Source organism: Lepisma saccharinum, chromosome 18 (genome assembly GCF_977018435.1).
Source record: "Lepisma saccharinum chromosome 18, izLepSacc3.1, whole genome shotgun sequence".
NCBI lineage: Eukaryota > Metazoa > Arthropoda > Insecta > Zygentoma > Lepismatidae > Lepisma > Lepisma saccharinum.
In genome coordinates, this window is record NC_139246.1 from 22,038,818 (window position 1) to 22,056,759 (window position 17,942).

Consider the following 17,942-nt stretch of genomic DNA (forward strand, 5'->3'; position numbering starts at 1 on the left):
AAAGCTTTGGAAAAGGAATTAGATCTCTGGAAAGCATGGAATATCATCCAACCATCTGTGTCTCTGTATCTGAACCCATTATTAGTGGTCGACAAGCCTGACGGAAGTGTACGGCCTTGTCTGGATTTTCGTCAACTCAATGCAATCATGGTGGTCCCTAAGAGCTCCGTCCCACCAATTGACGAATCTTTACAACGATTCCGAGGATCACGATACTTCACCAGTTTGGATCTGGCCTCAGGTTACTTGCAGATTCCCCTAAGAGGAGAGTGTAGAAAATATACAGCCTTTTCCTACAAAGGTCGTCAATATGAATTCCTAAAAATGCCCTATGGCTTATCGAATGCAGTTTCTACTTTTGTATCTGTTATGCACCGTGTGTTTGGACCTGAGACTGAAAGTTATTTAACGGTGTATATTGATGATCTCCTTATTTTTGATTCGGATTTTCCAACTCATTTAACACACATAGAAGAAGTTCTTCGCAGACTGGAAGAAGTCGGTCTCAAGGTGAAATTAAGAAAATGTAATTTTGTGAAAGGAGAACTAGTGTATCTCGGACATTTAATCTCTGGTGATCAGATCAAGGTAGATCCAAAGAAGAATGAAGCCATTCTAAGGTTCCCTCGCCCTAATAGTAAAAAGGATGTTAGAAAATTTTTAGGACTAGCAAACTGGAGAAGAAAATTCATAAAGAACTTCTCTGTGAAGACAGAACCTCTGGTGCAGCTGCTTTCCAAAGCTACCAAATGGAATTGGAGTCCAGCTCAAGAAGAAGCTTTTTCTCAGTTAAAAGAAGAATTAGTAAGTACTCCAGCGTTAGTGCAGCCGGATCTAGATAAAGAGTTCTGCATTCAGAGCGATGCCTCAACTAAAGGTTTAGGGTGCATCCTATTTCAAGAGCAAGGAGAAGATAAAGCTGTTGTTCAGTATGCTAGTAGAAAATTAAAGAACAATGAAAGGCATTATTCAATTCATGAGCTTGAATGTTTGGCCATCTTATTTGGAGTGAATAAGTTTGAAATTTATTTGAAGGGTAGACATTTCAAGATTTATACTGACCATCGTGGATTAGTTTGGCTACAAAACTCTAAGAACTGGAATTGCCGTCTTACTAGATGGTCCCTCAGATTGCAGTCCTACTCTTTCGAGATTATTTACATCCAAGGAAAAGAAAACTTAGTACCTGACGTGCTTAGCAGATATCCAGCGGAAGATGAAGACGTGGAACCAGAAACCAGAAATTTCCATGTAAACTACATCTGGCAGGAGCGAGATGAAATAGAGGAGGTGGAAAGTTGGATAGAAGCTCAAGAAGCTGATGACTTTTGCCGGCCTATCATCAAAATCCTAGAACAAAAGGAAGAGCAAGATTCGCCTGCAGAAACAAAAGTTAAGAAGTTGTACCAAAGGTATGGTAATCTTTTGTTCAGGAAGAGTTCTGGAGATCAAGTAACGTGGAAGTTGTGTGTTCCAGAAAAGTTCAAGGAGAAAGTTAGGAAAGAAAATCACGACGAGCAGGGACATTTCGGCATAGCCAAAACCTTAAGCCGAATTAAGGCCCGTTATTTTTGGCCAAAATTGAAGGCAGATGTAGTTAAGCATGTCAGAGATTGCCTCACGTGTGCTAAGACTAAGATGGATAAACTAGGAATTCTTAAGAACAAGATGCACATAAATCAGAAGGATCCTCACCAGCTGCTGTCCATAGATTTAATTGGAAAGTTACCTTCATCTCAGGGATACCAATATATCTTGTCCCTGGTAGACGTTGGTACCAAGTTTGTCTCAGTTTATCCCTTACGGCGAGGGACTGCAAGAGAGATAATAAATATAATGGAGAGAGGATACTTTTCCCATTTTCCAAAAGTTAAGGCCATATTGTCAGACAGGGGTACCCAGTTTACTTCAGGACTATGGAAAGAATACCTTGACCAGAAAGGAATAAGATATTTCTTCACGACCGCCTACCACCCAAGCAGTAATACAATCGAAAGGATGAATCAAGAAATTGTAAGGTTACTCAGATTGTTCTGCCATCGTGAACATCAAAGTTGGTCTAAATTTTTAACTGAAATCTGTTGGCTACTCAATAATTCGGTATCTGAAGCCACCGGCTATGCTCCTTCAGAATTATTCTTCAACAGACCCGTTCCTAACGAAGTCCTTGATCATTTCAACTGGCCTATCAACGAAGTAGACCCGCAAATCTCCAACTGGAATCAAAAGCTGTTTCTAGCCAAGTCCAAAGAGCGCTCTAGAAATATCAAACGAAAATTTAAGACTAAAGGCCATGCGCTCGAGCAGCACGAAGACGACTTGGTTCTTGTTCGAAATCATAAGCTTAGTTCGAGGAAGAATAAAACAATAGCTAAGCTCTTCGAAGTGTATATTGGACCTTATTTAGCCACTGATCTTCGGAACAACACAGCAATGTTAGTTCACCCCAGGACCAGGCAACCCGTCGACCGAGTGAACTTCGACAACCTTCGCCTCTACAGGTGTTCATCGGAGCGAAGAAGAGAAGTGGTAGGGGAAGAAGATGACCTAGTGACTAATGTGTAGGAGAAACAGACTCTTATTACTGTCATTTTTTTTTCTATTGAATTTGAAATCAATGTTTCATGAAAATTTTTCATAAATTGTAAGATTTAAATTTCTTCAAAATTTTTTGCCCGAGGGAGGGGCGTATGTAACGACCCTGCGTGGTCGCCATATTATATTTTGTTAAGAAGAATGCATGCTATATGTCCCTCCGAGGCGTACGCTTTTAGTTTAAATGTGTTAACGGATCCACCTCTACGTATTATTTGACCCTGCGTGGTCGCTGTTTTCTGTAAACGCTAACGGATCCACCTCTACGTTTATTAGCTTCGCTTATTATTAGACCCTGCGTGGTTGCTGTATTCAGAAAATGTTATCATTTATTGTCATTTATACTGTTCAAATTCGTTGAAGAGTCCTGCGAGGCTCAATATCAATTGTATTGTCTGAATGCACACAGTTTTAGTTTATATTGACACATGCAACTAGTGATTTTCCCACTAGTGTTTTCTTAATGTCACTTCTTGGATGTTTCTCAGTAAGAAGGTTGCAATATGTAAAAAAATGAGTTAGCTACGCGTACTTGTAGTTAAAATTTTCACCACCAATGCGCCGCCCCCGCGAGTATAAAGCCAGTGCAGCGAGGCCCGGAGCTTAGTTGGCTCCCTGATGTCAACAGGCAAACATCCAGGGTTAACTGGCCTCCCAGCCTGAGAACTAGAAGCCATCCCAGAAGGAAGGACGGAGAAAGAAGAAAGAAGAAGAAGAGCCTAGCAGCAACCTACCTACCTGGTCCGCTCGCTTAGGCTGATAGGTGCCCAGGTTCTACCTGCCCGGCTTGTCTGGGAGCACCCGGACCTTCCTTTTCTAACCTGCCGTCCCTTCATAGGAGACACCGGTTGGCTTGCCAACTCCCAGCTAACGCCGGGGTGTCGCGGCATCCTTTAATCCTTTACCCTGCGCCCGTTATTCGGGAGTACAGATTGGTTTCGGCCAATTCCCGGCTGTGGTTGGGGTACTACGCACAACCTACTATCTTTTACAGGGGAACCCGTGACGTCAGCGGCGACCAAGGCCCTAAATAAAATTAGGTCCCCATACTCCCCCTGGCGCCTCACAGCGAGGAATAAATTGGATGTTCCCTGCCCCCCCTTATCTCTTCGAGACCAAAGGTGGTATATGTAAAAGAACGTGCGTGGTACAGGTAAAAGCACGTGTGTGGTACAAGTAAATGCACGCGCGTGGTAAGGGTTTCAGGTAAAGACACGTGTGTAAGTGTGCAAACGGACACCCTTGTGTTGAGACTATAATAAACATATATATTAAGCTGGTATAGTCTTTCCTTACACCCAGCAAGCCCTGAGATATTTCTGAGTCCATGTTCTACGGCTGACAAAAAGTTAGCGCATATGGGTAGACTTTTGCCGTCCTCCTAAGTGAAGTGTTTAGAGTGTGGTAATTGTGTGTAGGCGGGCCCCACGTTGGGCGCCAAAAACTTTTGCAACGTCCCACCTACACACAATTACCACACTCTAAACACTTCACTTAGGAGGACGGCAAAAGTCTACCCATATGCGCCAACCATCTGTGTCTCCGTATCTGAACCCATTATTAGTGGTCGACAAGCCTGACGGAAGTGTACGGCCTTGTCTGGATTTTCGTCAACTCAATGCAATCATGGTGGTCCCTAAGAGCTCCGTCCCACCAATTGACGAATCTTTACAACGATTCCGAGGATCACGATACTTCACCAGTTTGGATCTGGCCTCAGGTTACTTGCAGATTCCCCTAAGAGGAGAGTGTAGAAAATATACAGCCTTTTCCTACAAAGGTCGTCAATATGAATTCCTAAAAATGCCCTATGGCTTATCGAATGCAGTTTCTACTTTTGTATCTGTTATGCACCGTGTGTTTGGACCTGAGACTGAAAGTTATTTAACGGTGTATATTGATGATCTCCTTATTTTTGATTCGGATTTTCCAACTCATTTAACACACATAGAAGAAGTTCTTCGCAGACTGGAAGAAGTCGGTCTCAAGGTGAAATTAAGAAAATGTAATTTTGTGAAAGGAGAACTAGTGTATCTCGGACATTTAATCTCTGGTGATCAGATCAAGGTAGATCCAAAGAAGAATGAAGCCATTCTAAGGTTCCCTCGCCCTAATAGTAAAAAGGATGTTAGAAAATTTTTAGGACTATCAAACGTTAAATTTCGTGTTTAAGAGTCCATTTTGCATCATTTCGTGTTTAAGAGTCCATTTTGCATCATTTCGTGACAGAACAGGGTAGGAAAATGCACCTCAGACCTTTCAGAAACATTAAAAATTAACATTAGAATGTGTCATTTCACATTTCATGTTTTCATCAAAAACGAATATGCATGCCTCTCTCTATCATCAACTGCATCTCCCCTATACACTTGCCAAATGTTATGGCAGGCTGTGGCTGCAGTACTGTCTTTATAGAACTCAAACAGTAAAGAGTGTCTGATGTGTTCCTCATCGGTCTCCATTTCAGCCACACACTACTCTGTCCACTAAGAGCTCCTCGTCCACACTCACTGCATGTTGCTGCTCTAAGGTTCCACCGAATATGACCACAGATTCACGTATTTGATGTGCCATCTGTGATGTTGGTACTGCACTAAATGGTGACATGTCAAAAATGGGTAGAACTTTTGCAAGTACCAAATACTTACAAATGATTCTTGTTGTGAAATTTCTTATGGCATTTCTATGGTTTATGTTGGATATTTCCAAACGATTAAAACACACAAAAATGGATTAAATAATGCATGCTGCAACACCCAACCTTCCAATTTTAACCTTTTGAACTATTTACTCTTTCCTCTTGTTTTTAATCCACTTGGTGAGTCGTTTTTATGCATTTCAAACTCCAGGGTAGAACTGAGGACAGCTCTGGAAACAGGACTGAAACTTTACAATTAAATTCAATGTTCTTCTTGTGATAAAGGGTTATGCAAATACTGAAGACATAGTTATAATTATTAAATACTGCATGAAAATAGTCAGTGAGCAATCACTGATACATTCAAGTTCAACATATGTCGAAAATAACTTATTATTAGAGGAATGCATATTTAATTTTTGACGAAAACACAAAATGTGAAATAACACATTGTAATGTTAACTTTTCATGTTTCTGAAAGGTGTGAGGTGCATTTTCCTACCCTGTTTTGTCACGAAATAATGCGAAATGAACTGCAAAATGTGAAATAAACTTTTAAACACGAAATTTTGAGTTTATTTACCGACATAACACTTTCTGAAGTCAGAATTATCCTGGGAGTTATGGAATTCACAGAATATTGATTAATTGTGCTGTAAATATTTGAGAAGAAAAAATGGATCCCTGTATTCAGGAATAAACTTAATGCCCTAGTAACTACATAAATGTGCTATCAGTATTTTTCAGGAATTTTGAACTATTTTAAGTTTCTCTTTAACCTACTTCAGGATTTTTTTAGCTTAATTTAAGATTTTTAGGACCTATTATAGGATTTTTAGAACCTATTTTAGGGTTTTTCGAACCTATTTTTAGAGCTTTAGGAACCTAACAACACACTTTTTAGAACCTAAAAATCTGAGGTCTAGTTTCTAAATCAAATTTAGGATTATATTCACAATTTTAAAACCAAAAATGTCATTTGATATATTGCATTTTCATCACTATAACAGAGAAATTTTGTTTTATTCGCCACTTTTGAACCCGAAATTTTGCTTTTTTTATTTACCAAAAATATATGCTTCTACTAATTATTGCAAAAAAGATCAACAACTTATCACCTCATATTAAACACCAAGCACAAAAATTTAATCACATTTAAGGACTTACAATTTTAAGCTAACAAATGATCGAAAATAAAGTAAAGCACAGATTTAAAAAAGGGGGGTGTTGAGAAGACTGTAGTTCAGCTGTAAATGCACTTGTGCAGAACTCACAAAACTGAAGTTTAAGTCTAGTTGCTGTTGTAGATTATTTTTTTAAAGGTTCTCTTGGAACCATCCTGGTACTGTGAAACTCTTAGAAGCGAATTTTATCATGGTTCAATAATGGAAATTGGTATTTAGGTGCAATTGTGCATCCACTGCAGGATGCATTCCATGAAAAGTACTCCTACTCCATGCAAATAACAAAATGATTAAATCTGGACAATATTATTGTTTGGAAATGCATTACGGTTTAAATGTTTGTGAAAGCATACAATTTTCATATTTTAACAAAAAAAATTACTATCATGTGTGCTTGTGTAGCCTGTATGCTTCACAAACAAATTAAGTCAAACTTTGCTATATTTTTAAATAATTGCACATTTTCATTAATGCTTTTCATGCATTTTCATATGTTGTTAAACTTTAGTGTTGTTAGCAGATGGCACAAAGTACTTCATAATTACATGAAATCAATTCATTATGAATATTTAAATCCAATCTCGTGTTAGAACCTTACATGCATGGAATGCCCCTGCATCATATTTAGTCACCAAACATGCACAAGTGTCAGACTAAATAAGAAATAAATATAATAATAAATATATTTAGCACAATTAGGATTGATTGATTTCATTTTTGTTTTAAGTCCACTTTATGTACAGAAAGGCTAATCGGGACTGGACCTAAAACTGGAAGCTCATCAGTTTGTGACAGACATTAAACAGAACTTAGAGTCACATTGTGACTGCTCACATTACAGGGTGGTCACTCTAGGACCATGATCAAACACACACACACACAAATATATTAGCAATATAAAGAGTCTGTGTGATTCCATGTATCCAAAAATTCTAATTCAATTGAACGGTATACACACTTGCGTGCAAAGAAATAGACCCACCTCACACTTTTGACAATTTTTTTTCAGAAAAAAATAAGAAAATAAGATAATAAAAGAAATATGAAGTATGTTGTTTGAAAGATCATTTAATAACAATTTAAAGTGAACCTAAATTTATTAACATTGCTTTATTGTGATAAGTGAAAATTTTCAATGTAATGCTTTGAAAAGAAAAACACCATTTCAGAATAATAGAAAACAGTTTTCAAGAACTAAAACAATAACATATGGTAACAATTGTTAATTTCTGATAACGTGTATGGCCTCCCCTTGCTCTAATAACAGCCCACATACAATTAGGCAAAGACTGAATCAAATTTAATATTCTTTCCTGTGGGATATTACGCCACTCGTCTTCTACCGCAACACAAAGTTCTGGGATCGAAGCAGAGGCAGGAACTCTAGCGTGAACGCTTTTTTTTAACTCGCCCTACAAATGTTCAACGGGGTTTAGGTCGGGACTGCATGCTGGCCACTCCATAACTCGAAAACCAACATTTTATGTGACTCCAAACAGTTGGAAGAAAAAGTAACAACAAGTAAACATTTTATGTCAAAAGTGTGAGGTGGGTCTATTTCTTTGCATGCAAGTGTATATTTAATTTAAGATTTGGAGTTTACATTTGCCATCTTGCATACTCAGACTGGAAATACATCTACAAACACAAGTCACAAATGTTACAGGATATATAGTAATCTACAAAAAATTACACTAAGAAAGCAAACTGATTGAGAGAATTCTGTTTTATTTTCAATGAAGCTTTCATTTCTTTTCCTTCCTCGATAAAAATAAAAGATAAACTGTAAAAAAAATACTTCCTTAACTGTATAAATTCAATGGGATTTGGATTAATAAAAGTTGCAATTTTTCACGTCTTAGGAAAAAAAGCAAGCAGAATTCATGCATAATTCCAAGAGCCAATAATTCATGGATAATTCCCGGTGAGTAGGCACTCTGCATTAAGGATACCAAGAATATTAAGTACACAACAGTGCAATTCATTGATCATTCATATGAAACATTGATGATTACTACTCTAAACTTCATAGTTCAAAAGTCCTTTGAGATTTCAGCTTCCACAGTAGCTTTTTAGTGGGTGTTGTGTGGCTAGTGTATCAAGTACTATTGCTGCTGTTATCCAGCCTCCTAGACCAAAATCCATTACTAATTCCTTTGAAATAGCTCCCCCAGTTGTCCTCCTAATGCCGGGTAAACACTTGGATGATTGATTTTCTTTATTTTACTTTGCTTTTCTGCCACTTTTGACTAATACTGAAGATGAGGATCAGTGATCATATTATGAAACCTACGAAAAGCGACTTACAAAGAACACTCGTGCCCAGGCTGGGATTCGAACCCAGGTGTCGTAGCATGTTGTGCTAACCACTCCACCACAGAGGCTGGCGGTCAATGCTTTAGGATGCCATAAGTAGAGCCATATATTTATGGCGAATGAGAGATCAAGATTTCGGTACGTCCTTTACAGATACATCTCCAATCCTGCTTTGGCCAGTCAGCATACAAACGAGGATCAGTGTAGCACACGCACTGGGAGAACTGTATGTTCACAACCATTCAGGGTTTTGACAGTTGCACGTAAGCAGCACTGAAGGAGCATTACACTTTTTGGGGTTGATTCCCAACGGTATCAATCCTTTGACAAGGTGGAGCCTGGGCCACCACAAATTAATCCTCACTGGCAACCTATATAGAAAAACAGACTTGACGGGACCACGTGACAAAGTGGAGCCTGGGCCACTCATAACTCTCCCTGGCAACTTCATGTACAAGACGTCCTTGTAACCGACAGACGAGGTGGAGCCTTGGCTACCGAGAATAATCCTACAAGGCAACAATTTATTCTCTATATAGACACCATCCTCAAACACATCATGTATCCAGGGATTGCAATGTGATTTAGTAGCTCACACACTACTCTGAAGATGAAGGCAGAATCACCCTTCGAAACGTTGGTAATTTTAAAAATAACGCAGTTGTTAAAAGTCCAAATCTAAGAATGAATAAATCCCCACTGATCAGCTACAAAGAAGGACACAAACTAAGCATATTTCACGATCAAAAGCGGTACGTAAAAATTTCATTTTGGTGCTAAAATCATGAATAAAATTCCAAATTTGATTTGAAAACTATACTTCTTACACAAAATACACATTTCCTTTCTAATAGCACATTTTTTTGTATTCATCATAGTATTAACTTTATTCTTGTGTAAAGGAGTCCATTTTTGCTTCTCAATTTTATACAGCAGAATTAATAAATTTTCTGTGATTTTGCACAATTTACTGGATAATTCAGACTTCAGTGTGTTGTAGCTGTAAATAAACTGTAAATTTCATGTTTAAGAGTTTATTTTGCATTTTACAGTTTATTTCATGACAATACATTGTAAGAAAATGCACCCGTAGCTTTCAAAACCATAAAAAATGAACATTAGAGCATTTTGTTTTTCTGTCAAAAACGAAACATGCATATCTCTAGCCACAATGGTTCAAACCAAGGATCAATTGCACCAAAGGCAAGAGCTCTAACCACCTGGGTAGACATTGGTCCAACACTATTAACACAATTGGTCAACCGAAATAAAAATGCACCTATACTGTTAGTCTACACTAAAACCTTTGTACTATTGCAACATGCATAGCTTACCTTCTTTACTTGTTGGTGTTGATTCCTTACTCGATGGAGTCAAACTCTTCGACGATCGCCTACTTGAAGGGCTGGTGTCAGTCTCAGCCAACTGTGGCGAGCCTGATTTTCTGTCAGTCCGTGTGTAGGTCTCAATCGTGATGTCACGCATTTCACGACGGCCACGGAGCTTTCGTAACCTTCTATCCCTGTCATCCCTGACACTGGCTACTTCCTCCTTTGTGTCCGTACTCTCGTCACTCGGTGCATTGGAAGCCATAACACTGGAAAATTTTGGTGCTGAAAATATGCACCAGTATCACTATACGTCAAATTAAAATAAAACTGAAAATGGTAGCGGTTCCGATTGTTTTATGCTTTTTCAAATTCTCATAGCAGAACGACTAATTATCGTAAGAAATTTGGAAATCATTGTCACACGAAATTTGAACCTTCCTTAAAATAATGAACACTGTTTGGATTCGAAAAAAAGTTATTTACGTTGAAAAAAACAACTAAAAAACTATATTATGCAAGCATGCGTGCTTCCCACGGACAAGGTATTCTCCATTGACAAGCAACAGTAAGTGTCATTGACTAGTGGGAATGAATGTAGAAGTAAATCGGAACCTTAGTAGAATGCATTTATTAACTTTATTTTAATGCTAAGAGAACCAAACCTGGCCTGCCTAACCTAACCACGAAAGCATATTTTGAACAAAATCTTAAGTAATCACTAAAACTGCACACTATGTGTTAACAGACGTAAATCGAAATCGAACCATGTAACAATTGCAATAAAACAAATGGTACTTGGGCCCTGGAAATATACATTTACAGTAAAACCTGTCTATCCCGGAACATGATGGTTCCGAGCAAAATGTTCCGTCTTAACAGTTTTTCTTCTTATACAGGGTTGACTTTAAATACAGTATAGATAGAGCACTGCAGGAAATAATGGAAAGACAGATTTACATTTCGCATTACTTATAATGTAGAGTACTAATGCATGTACGTACATGAATAATATAGTCGCAATAAGCATAGCAGAGATTACAATTATGTAACTACACAACATGTTTGTACACTTTTTACAGTATTGTAAGAAAGTACAGCACGTACTTATGTATCTTTTCGAACCCGGGATCCCTGGCGTCGTAGCACAATGTGCATAGAGGGAAAGAGAAAGATTGAAAGATGGAATAAGAGAGGTGAAGAAAGATTGAGATAAAAGTGAAGATAAAAAGGAAGAAACAAAGAGAGATAACAAGAAAAATAGAAAGATGACGAAAGAACAGAGGAGAAATAGACAAAGAAAAATGGAGAAAGAGGGTAAGAGATGAAAGAAAGAAACGGAAACGTAACAGCTATGAGTATTGTAGCGCATTCTTTCATATCAACAATGTTACCGGTAAGCGAGTGGCAACAGAGGCATGTTCCACTTACAGTACTGCATTGTTTTCTGAGCGAAACAAATATAGGAAGAAATTTCCGTCTTACTGAGAATAAAAATATCTCGTTGGTCTTTAAATGATGTTCCATTTCCACGTTAAGGAGGTTTCCGCCTTAAGCAGGTCATTTTCAGGTATAAAATCGGTCCGTTCTGGGAACTTTTTTTTCCGTATTTATAGGTTTCCTTCTCATACAGGTTCCGGGATGTGCAGTTTTTACTGTATATGTAAAAAATATATATTAGTTGCCATAAACACTAGGGTATTATTTCCATACAAAGCTGATATTTGCAAAATGCAAGTGATGAGACATGCATTTATAAGATTGAAACAGAACATTACTTAACTTTGAGAAAGTAATCTGGCATTTACATCACACAAAGGTAAATTTTGAATTGTGACTCTCCATGTGGCTGTATGGTCATTACTTAGGTGCATGGTGCCTGTGATTGAGTTGATGTTTTTAAGTCCACTTTATGCACAGTAAGGCTAATTGAGACTGGGCCTATAGCTTAAAGTGGAATTCAAACCACTATGTGCCTCCACATGGTACTGAACCCAGGACCCCTTGATTACAAGGTGATGATGCTACCACTGCGCCATTGGGGAGGCATACATACGAACAAAATTCTCAACTGCTAGTGTGGCTAATCACGATAATATATTTCCAAAACAAAACTTTTTCATCTTGTTCATAAAACAGAGAGTCACTAACGAGAAACTAGACTGATGTCAATCGCACATTATGCCCCCATGATAATTTCTTGCTCTCTTTTCGGTAAGTTCTGAATGTTTTACTTCTCGCAAGTTTCATGACAGTATTAGGAAGTCCTTTAGAATACACGAAAAAATTGTGGGAGTAAGTTCAAAGCTTGAAGAAACTAATTAGCACTGTTTAAAGCTTCAGTAAATATTAGTTACTGGAGAAATCATGTGAAATATAGCTTGTGCAAGCAGGCATTGGTTTCAGTTCAACTTGGACACACATTTTTGCAATTTTCATGAGTGGTTCAAAGGTGGTTTCATGCTCCAGATTGGATATTACTTGATCAGGTGTTTTAAAGCATTTATGGATGCTATTTTGCTAAAAGCACTGAACCTGACCAATTTAACTTTACAACGGAAGAATTTAGGTATATTTTATTAATGCTAAGAGCCCTAAACCTGACCACCTAACCTAACAAAAGCATTTAGCATTGAAATACCCCTTCACACTCCATGCACATAAAGTAGATGGCAGCACCAATCTGTATCCAAGATGACAGTAAATGAACGGTTGCTCGCAAAGAACCATATAGGATAGAGGAGTAGTAAATGAACAGTAAGCAATCACGACGACTCTGAAGTATGTGTCAAAAGACATAAAAATCAAGCTATGTAAAAAATGGCTGTGCACCATGATAAATTCGGAAACAAAGAAACATGGTCCCCTTTTCTTTCCCCAAACTGCCACTCTATGGAAAAATCAATGACTTGTGCTCTAAAATAATGTCTAGAATTCCATGTGTGGAGTGAACTGACAATCCAAAGTAGTTTAAAATATTTCAATGGGCAAGGCCTCGTAATGCAATAAGTCCAGTGTGAATCTCTCTCCTAGTTTCCATGTTATAAGTGATCAATGTTTGGGTTGCACAACTTTTGAAGCACATTGTATACCCTTGGCCCAAGTTGTTTTTGTTTAATTTCAATGTCATCATGTTAAGCACACATTTTTTATACGATTCGATTTGATTTATGGGAGCAAATGCAAAAATATAGAGAATGTCTCCAATTTCATTAATCTTTGGAATACTAACTAAATTTGGCGTTCTAATCACGAATCTGTTGTTAAAATGTGGGGGTCACATGTGGAAATCGGGAAAAAAGCGATAAAAGTTGAATTTTTTTTTAGAGCTGTATCGCATTGTTTTACAAACAAAATTTTAACTAAGCTTGCCTAACCTAACCTTACCGGAAATGGTTCGTGGGCTACCCGTGCATAATGTTAAAATTTCTATACATGAACCCTGCATTTTAACAACAGATTCATGATTAGAAGGCCAAATTTAGTTAGTATACCAAATATTAACGAAATTGGAGACATTCTCTATATTGTGCAATCATACCGATTTATGTCTGTTAACACATACTGCGGAGTTTCAGCGATTACTTACTGAGTGCTTCCTTGAGAATAGCTTTTCACTTCCATGTACTATATAATTATTTACTTGCTACCAGTCATTCATTTACTGTCGTCTTAGTTACGGGTATGACTCATAGCACATAAGACAAACAACTTTTCGGTCAAGTGGCATATATCATCTCCTGATGCAAGCATGGAATGCTTTCGTGGTTAGGTTTAAATCACTTAGCATAAATACATTGCATTCAGCCTAACAACGAAAGCATTTAACCCCACATCAGAAGACGAAATACAGTAGTTCACTGAGAAGTGTTTGACTTACGTACAATAAGTTAGACCCCACGGACAAGTAAATAACAGTAGTAGTGGGTAAAAGTTCAGATTGTTTTAAGATTTTTTTCAAATTCTCCTAGCACAAAGACTAATTATCATAGAATTTTGGTAATCATTGTCACACAAAATTTGAACCTTCCTTAAAGTAATGAGCACTATTTGGACTCGAAAAAGTTATTTATGTTGAGAAAAAAAAAATAGAAATTATCTTACACCAGCATGCGAGTTCCCATGGACAAGGTATTCTCCATTGACAAGCGACTGTAAGTATCGTAGAAGAGTGGGAATGAATGTAGAATTGAATCGGAACCTTAGTAGAATGCATTTAGGGACTTTATTTTAATGCTAAGAGAACCAAACCTCACCTCCCTAACCGCGAAAGTATATATTGAACAAAATCTTACATAATCGCTAAAACTCCGCAGTGTGTGTTAACAAACATACACCGAAATCAAACCATGTAAAAATTGCATTCATAGCATGATGAAATAGCAATAAAACAAAAGGAACTTTGGTCGTAGTAGTGTGTGGAATGCCTCATTGGTGTGAAATGGGCATGTTTCGCAAAGTACCTCTTACATCTTGTTTTTGTGCATAAATTTGACTCTTTCGAACAGCAAACTGTGCTAATTACTATCAGGAAACTTCCACTTTACTTCCACAATCATTCCTACTAGTCTACGATACTTCCTCTTTCATCAATGCTTGCATAAGGTAATTTTTAAGGTTTTTTTGACCATAAATACCAGTTTCCGGAAATCCAAACAATGCTAATTAGTATCAGGAATGACTTAAGATGACCGGACCCCTCTCAGATTTTCTTCATATTTGGCATACTCACTAACTGAGGTCTCCTAATTACGAATCTGAAGTTAAAAGTTTTTTGAAAATTTCAAAATAAGGGGAAATGAGGCGTTAGTTTTTGGAATGGAAACCATCTATTTTCGCAACATTTTTTGTTTCATAAGGAAATATATATATATTGTGATACTACCACGACACCAAATTTTAACTATGTTTGCCTAACCTAACCACACGACAATGGTTCGTGGGGCTAGCATCAATGGTTCGCAATTATTTTGCAATTTCTAGACTTTTCCGACAAATTTTAACTTCAGATTCGTCATTAGCAGGCCTCAATTAGTAAGTATGTCAAATATGAAGACAATCGGAGAGGGGTCCGGTCATCTTAAGTCATACAGTCTTTATCCTAGGAGACTTTGAAAAACTCATTAAACGGTCTGCAGAGTTACAATTTCCTTCATCTGTTGCATGTGTATATAGCATTCTTCATGTGAAAAAAAAACAATTCATAGAGCACAATCACTTGGAAAAGCTAATTTTTATGCCACAATTTCACACATTAATACATTCTGCACAAATTTGCTCCTTCAAACTTACTTACACAGTGATTTCCAGTATTTTAAACTCATTCCTTATATGCTTGTCCAACTTGTATTTCCTACCTCTTCCTTGGACAGCAGTAAGTTACATTCAACAGATATTTTATGTTAAAGTTGTTGAAAAAGTAGGTAAAATTTAGAAGAAACTCCTGTACCATAATCCCTTGCATGGTACCTGGAATTTGGTATCTACTCAATCATCAATTTTTTAACATTTTTTTTGGTATAGAAATTAGTATTTCGGACTAGTTCTCTAACCTATAATCAAGGTGAGGGGAGTGGAATTTTGAGTGTCAGGACACTGAGCTCTATTCGTGTAATGACTTTTACCAGTTAGACGTTAGTCACACAAACCATTCACGTTATCCCCAAAAACTATTTCCCGTAAGGTTAGGTTAGGTTAAGTTAGGCAAGCAAAGTTAAAAAAAATACAAAAATTAAAAAATACTCGCCACGTCATGTTCTAGTGAAAACACGGCGAGTTTGAAACACTGACTACAGGGAACATTGTGCTCTCGTACAGAAAGCAAATGGCGGCAGCAGAAACAGCGTGTCGGACAGAGATTTTTGCACAAAACAACATGTATTTTGCATTAAAATGGATCAAAATTACATTCACGAACTTCCACAATGCTACAGAAAAAAATGTTCCCCATAGTCAGTGTTTCAAACTCGCCATGTTTTCACTAGAACATGAAGTATCGAGTATTTTTAATTTTTTAATATTTTTTTTAACTATGCTTGCCTAACCTAACTTAACCTAACCTTATGGGAAATGGTTTTTGGGGCTAACGTCAATGGTTTGTGAGGCTAACGTCAATGGTTTGTGAGGTATTAGCATAATTTCAAATCCGGGCACGAAAGTAGGTATTTTCCGGTGAACGAGGTTGCAACACTGCATAAATCTACAAAACACTCGCACAACGTGCCCTGAACCCGTACGCTATCACCCGCCATAATGTGTTACAGAATCGAAATAACAAGTAACAGTAAGTACTCTTAAATGTAAGAAATATACATTATCTTAGTTAGAAATGAATTATTACACTTTAGGAAATGTTCCGCATTCCAAAATAGTACGTTAGCAATGTAAAAAAGTGCCAAATATATGATTTTTAGGTGTCACCCCCATACTATAATAGTACCCAACTTGTAAAAGTCATTACACTAACAGCATGAAAAAAGAAAGAGAGAATAGAGCTCAGTGCCCTGACACTCCAAATTCCCCCTCCCCTCACCTTGATTATAGGTTTAGAGAACTAGTCCGAAATACTAATTTCTATACCAAAAAAGATGTTAAAAAATTGATGATTGAGTAGATACCAAATTCCAGGTACCATGCAAGGGATTATGGTACAGGAGTTTCTTCTAAATTTTACCTACTTTTTCAACAACTTTAACATAAAATATCTGTTGTCTGTAACTTATTGCTGTCCAAGGAAGAGGTAGGAAATACTTTGAACCATGACAATATGCCCAAATATATATTTCTCCACATACCTATTCGTCAGAAAGCCATTAAGCCTAACATCCACTTTATCGTTGTTGGCTGCCATTGGTAATTCCAATATTAATTTTAGGAGTTATCACAAAGTGTGAATCCTGATCAACATAGAAATACGAAAGTGCTGTAATGTAGAGAATACGTGTAAAATACCCAAGTGCATCCAAATTGTTTGTTAAGGGAAACGAAGAGTAAGAGTACATGATATTTTTCTTCGAGTACCACATTCCGCATTAATAATTTTTCATCTGACATTTGCACACTAAAAATTTTGTATCTAGAAACAGAATCACAAAATATAACCCAAGTAATTTTTAAGCGCAGTAGAAGTAGAGGACAAGTAAAATAGTACTGATGCAAAGGTGAACTTTGTATATCCGTGCTAATTTCCCATTGAATCATTCTTTTGTTCCTAATTTTTATTATAGAATACGTTTTCTTGTCATAACTATTTGTATACTCACCTTTATATTCAATGTCTTCTAAAACAGGGTAATCATCACTGATTTCGATTCGAAACACACACAATGACACGGATAATGACATCACCTGGGGTAAACTAAAATCAAAGAACAGTCAATGATAGGCTTCTAAAGTCATTCATATATTACAAGTTTATGATTTGCTGTACGTTAACAAATATCACGAAAATAGTATCTAATATTTAAATAAGATAATGGATAAAAATACATAAAACATAGTCCACTTGCAGAACGCGACTCGCACAGCAGCACAAAAATATTCACACAGCTGTTCAGCAGACAAGACATCAATTTAGTAGTGATGGGTCGTTCGTGAACGAGTCGTTCAAAAGTAACGACTCTCTCTTGTGAGCCAGAATTGAACGACACGTTCAAAGAGTCGTATGTGTGCCACGACTCCTCCGCCCGCCAAGCAACTATTATTCCATTATTCCCTCTCCTTTCCACGAATTTTGCGAGGAAGGCGCATGCGCAAGTGTATACTCGCCTGGCGGCCGGAATTTTTTAAAGAAAGCAAGTCGATTCTGCGGGCAGCAAATGGGGACTGGAGAGGAGAGGGAGGGGGGGTCCTCTCTGTTCCTTTTCCCTACCCCTAGTTGAG

The 17,942-nt window shown here is 37.4% G+C and overlaps 1 protein-coding gene across 1 annotated transcript in view; it reads right to left on the minus strand.

Moving 5' to 3' along the window:
• The window catches only part of LOC146002460 (BRCA1-associated protein), a 54,952-nt gene extending 37,338 nt beyond the window's left edge, over positions 1-17,614 (minus strand). Inside the window, exons 1-2 of the mRNA XM_083140311.1 lie at positions 17,324-17,614; positions 10,068-10,346 (exon numbers count right to left, since the gene is read on the minus strand). Coding sequence (XP_082996437.1) covers positions 10,068-10,346; positions 17,324-17,405 — 361 coding nt within the window. The 5' untranslated portion in view covers positions 17,406-17,614. The remainder of the gene's footprint in view (positions 1-10,067; positions 10,347-17,323) is intronic.
• Positions 17,615-17,942: the final 328 nt, after the last annotated feature.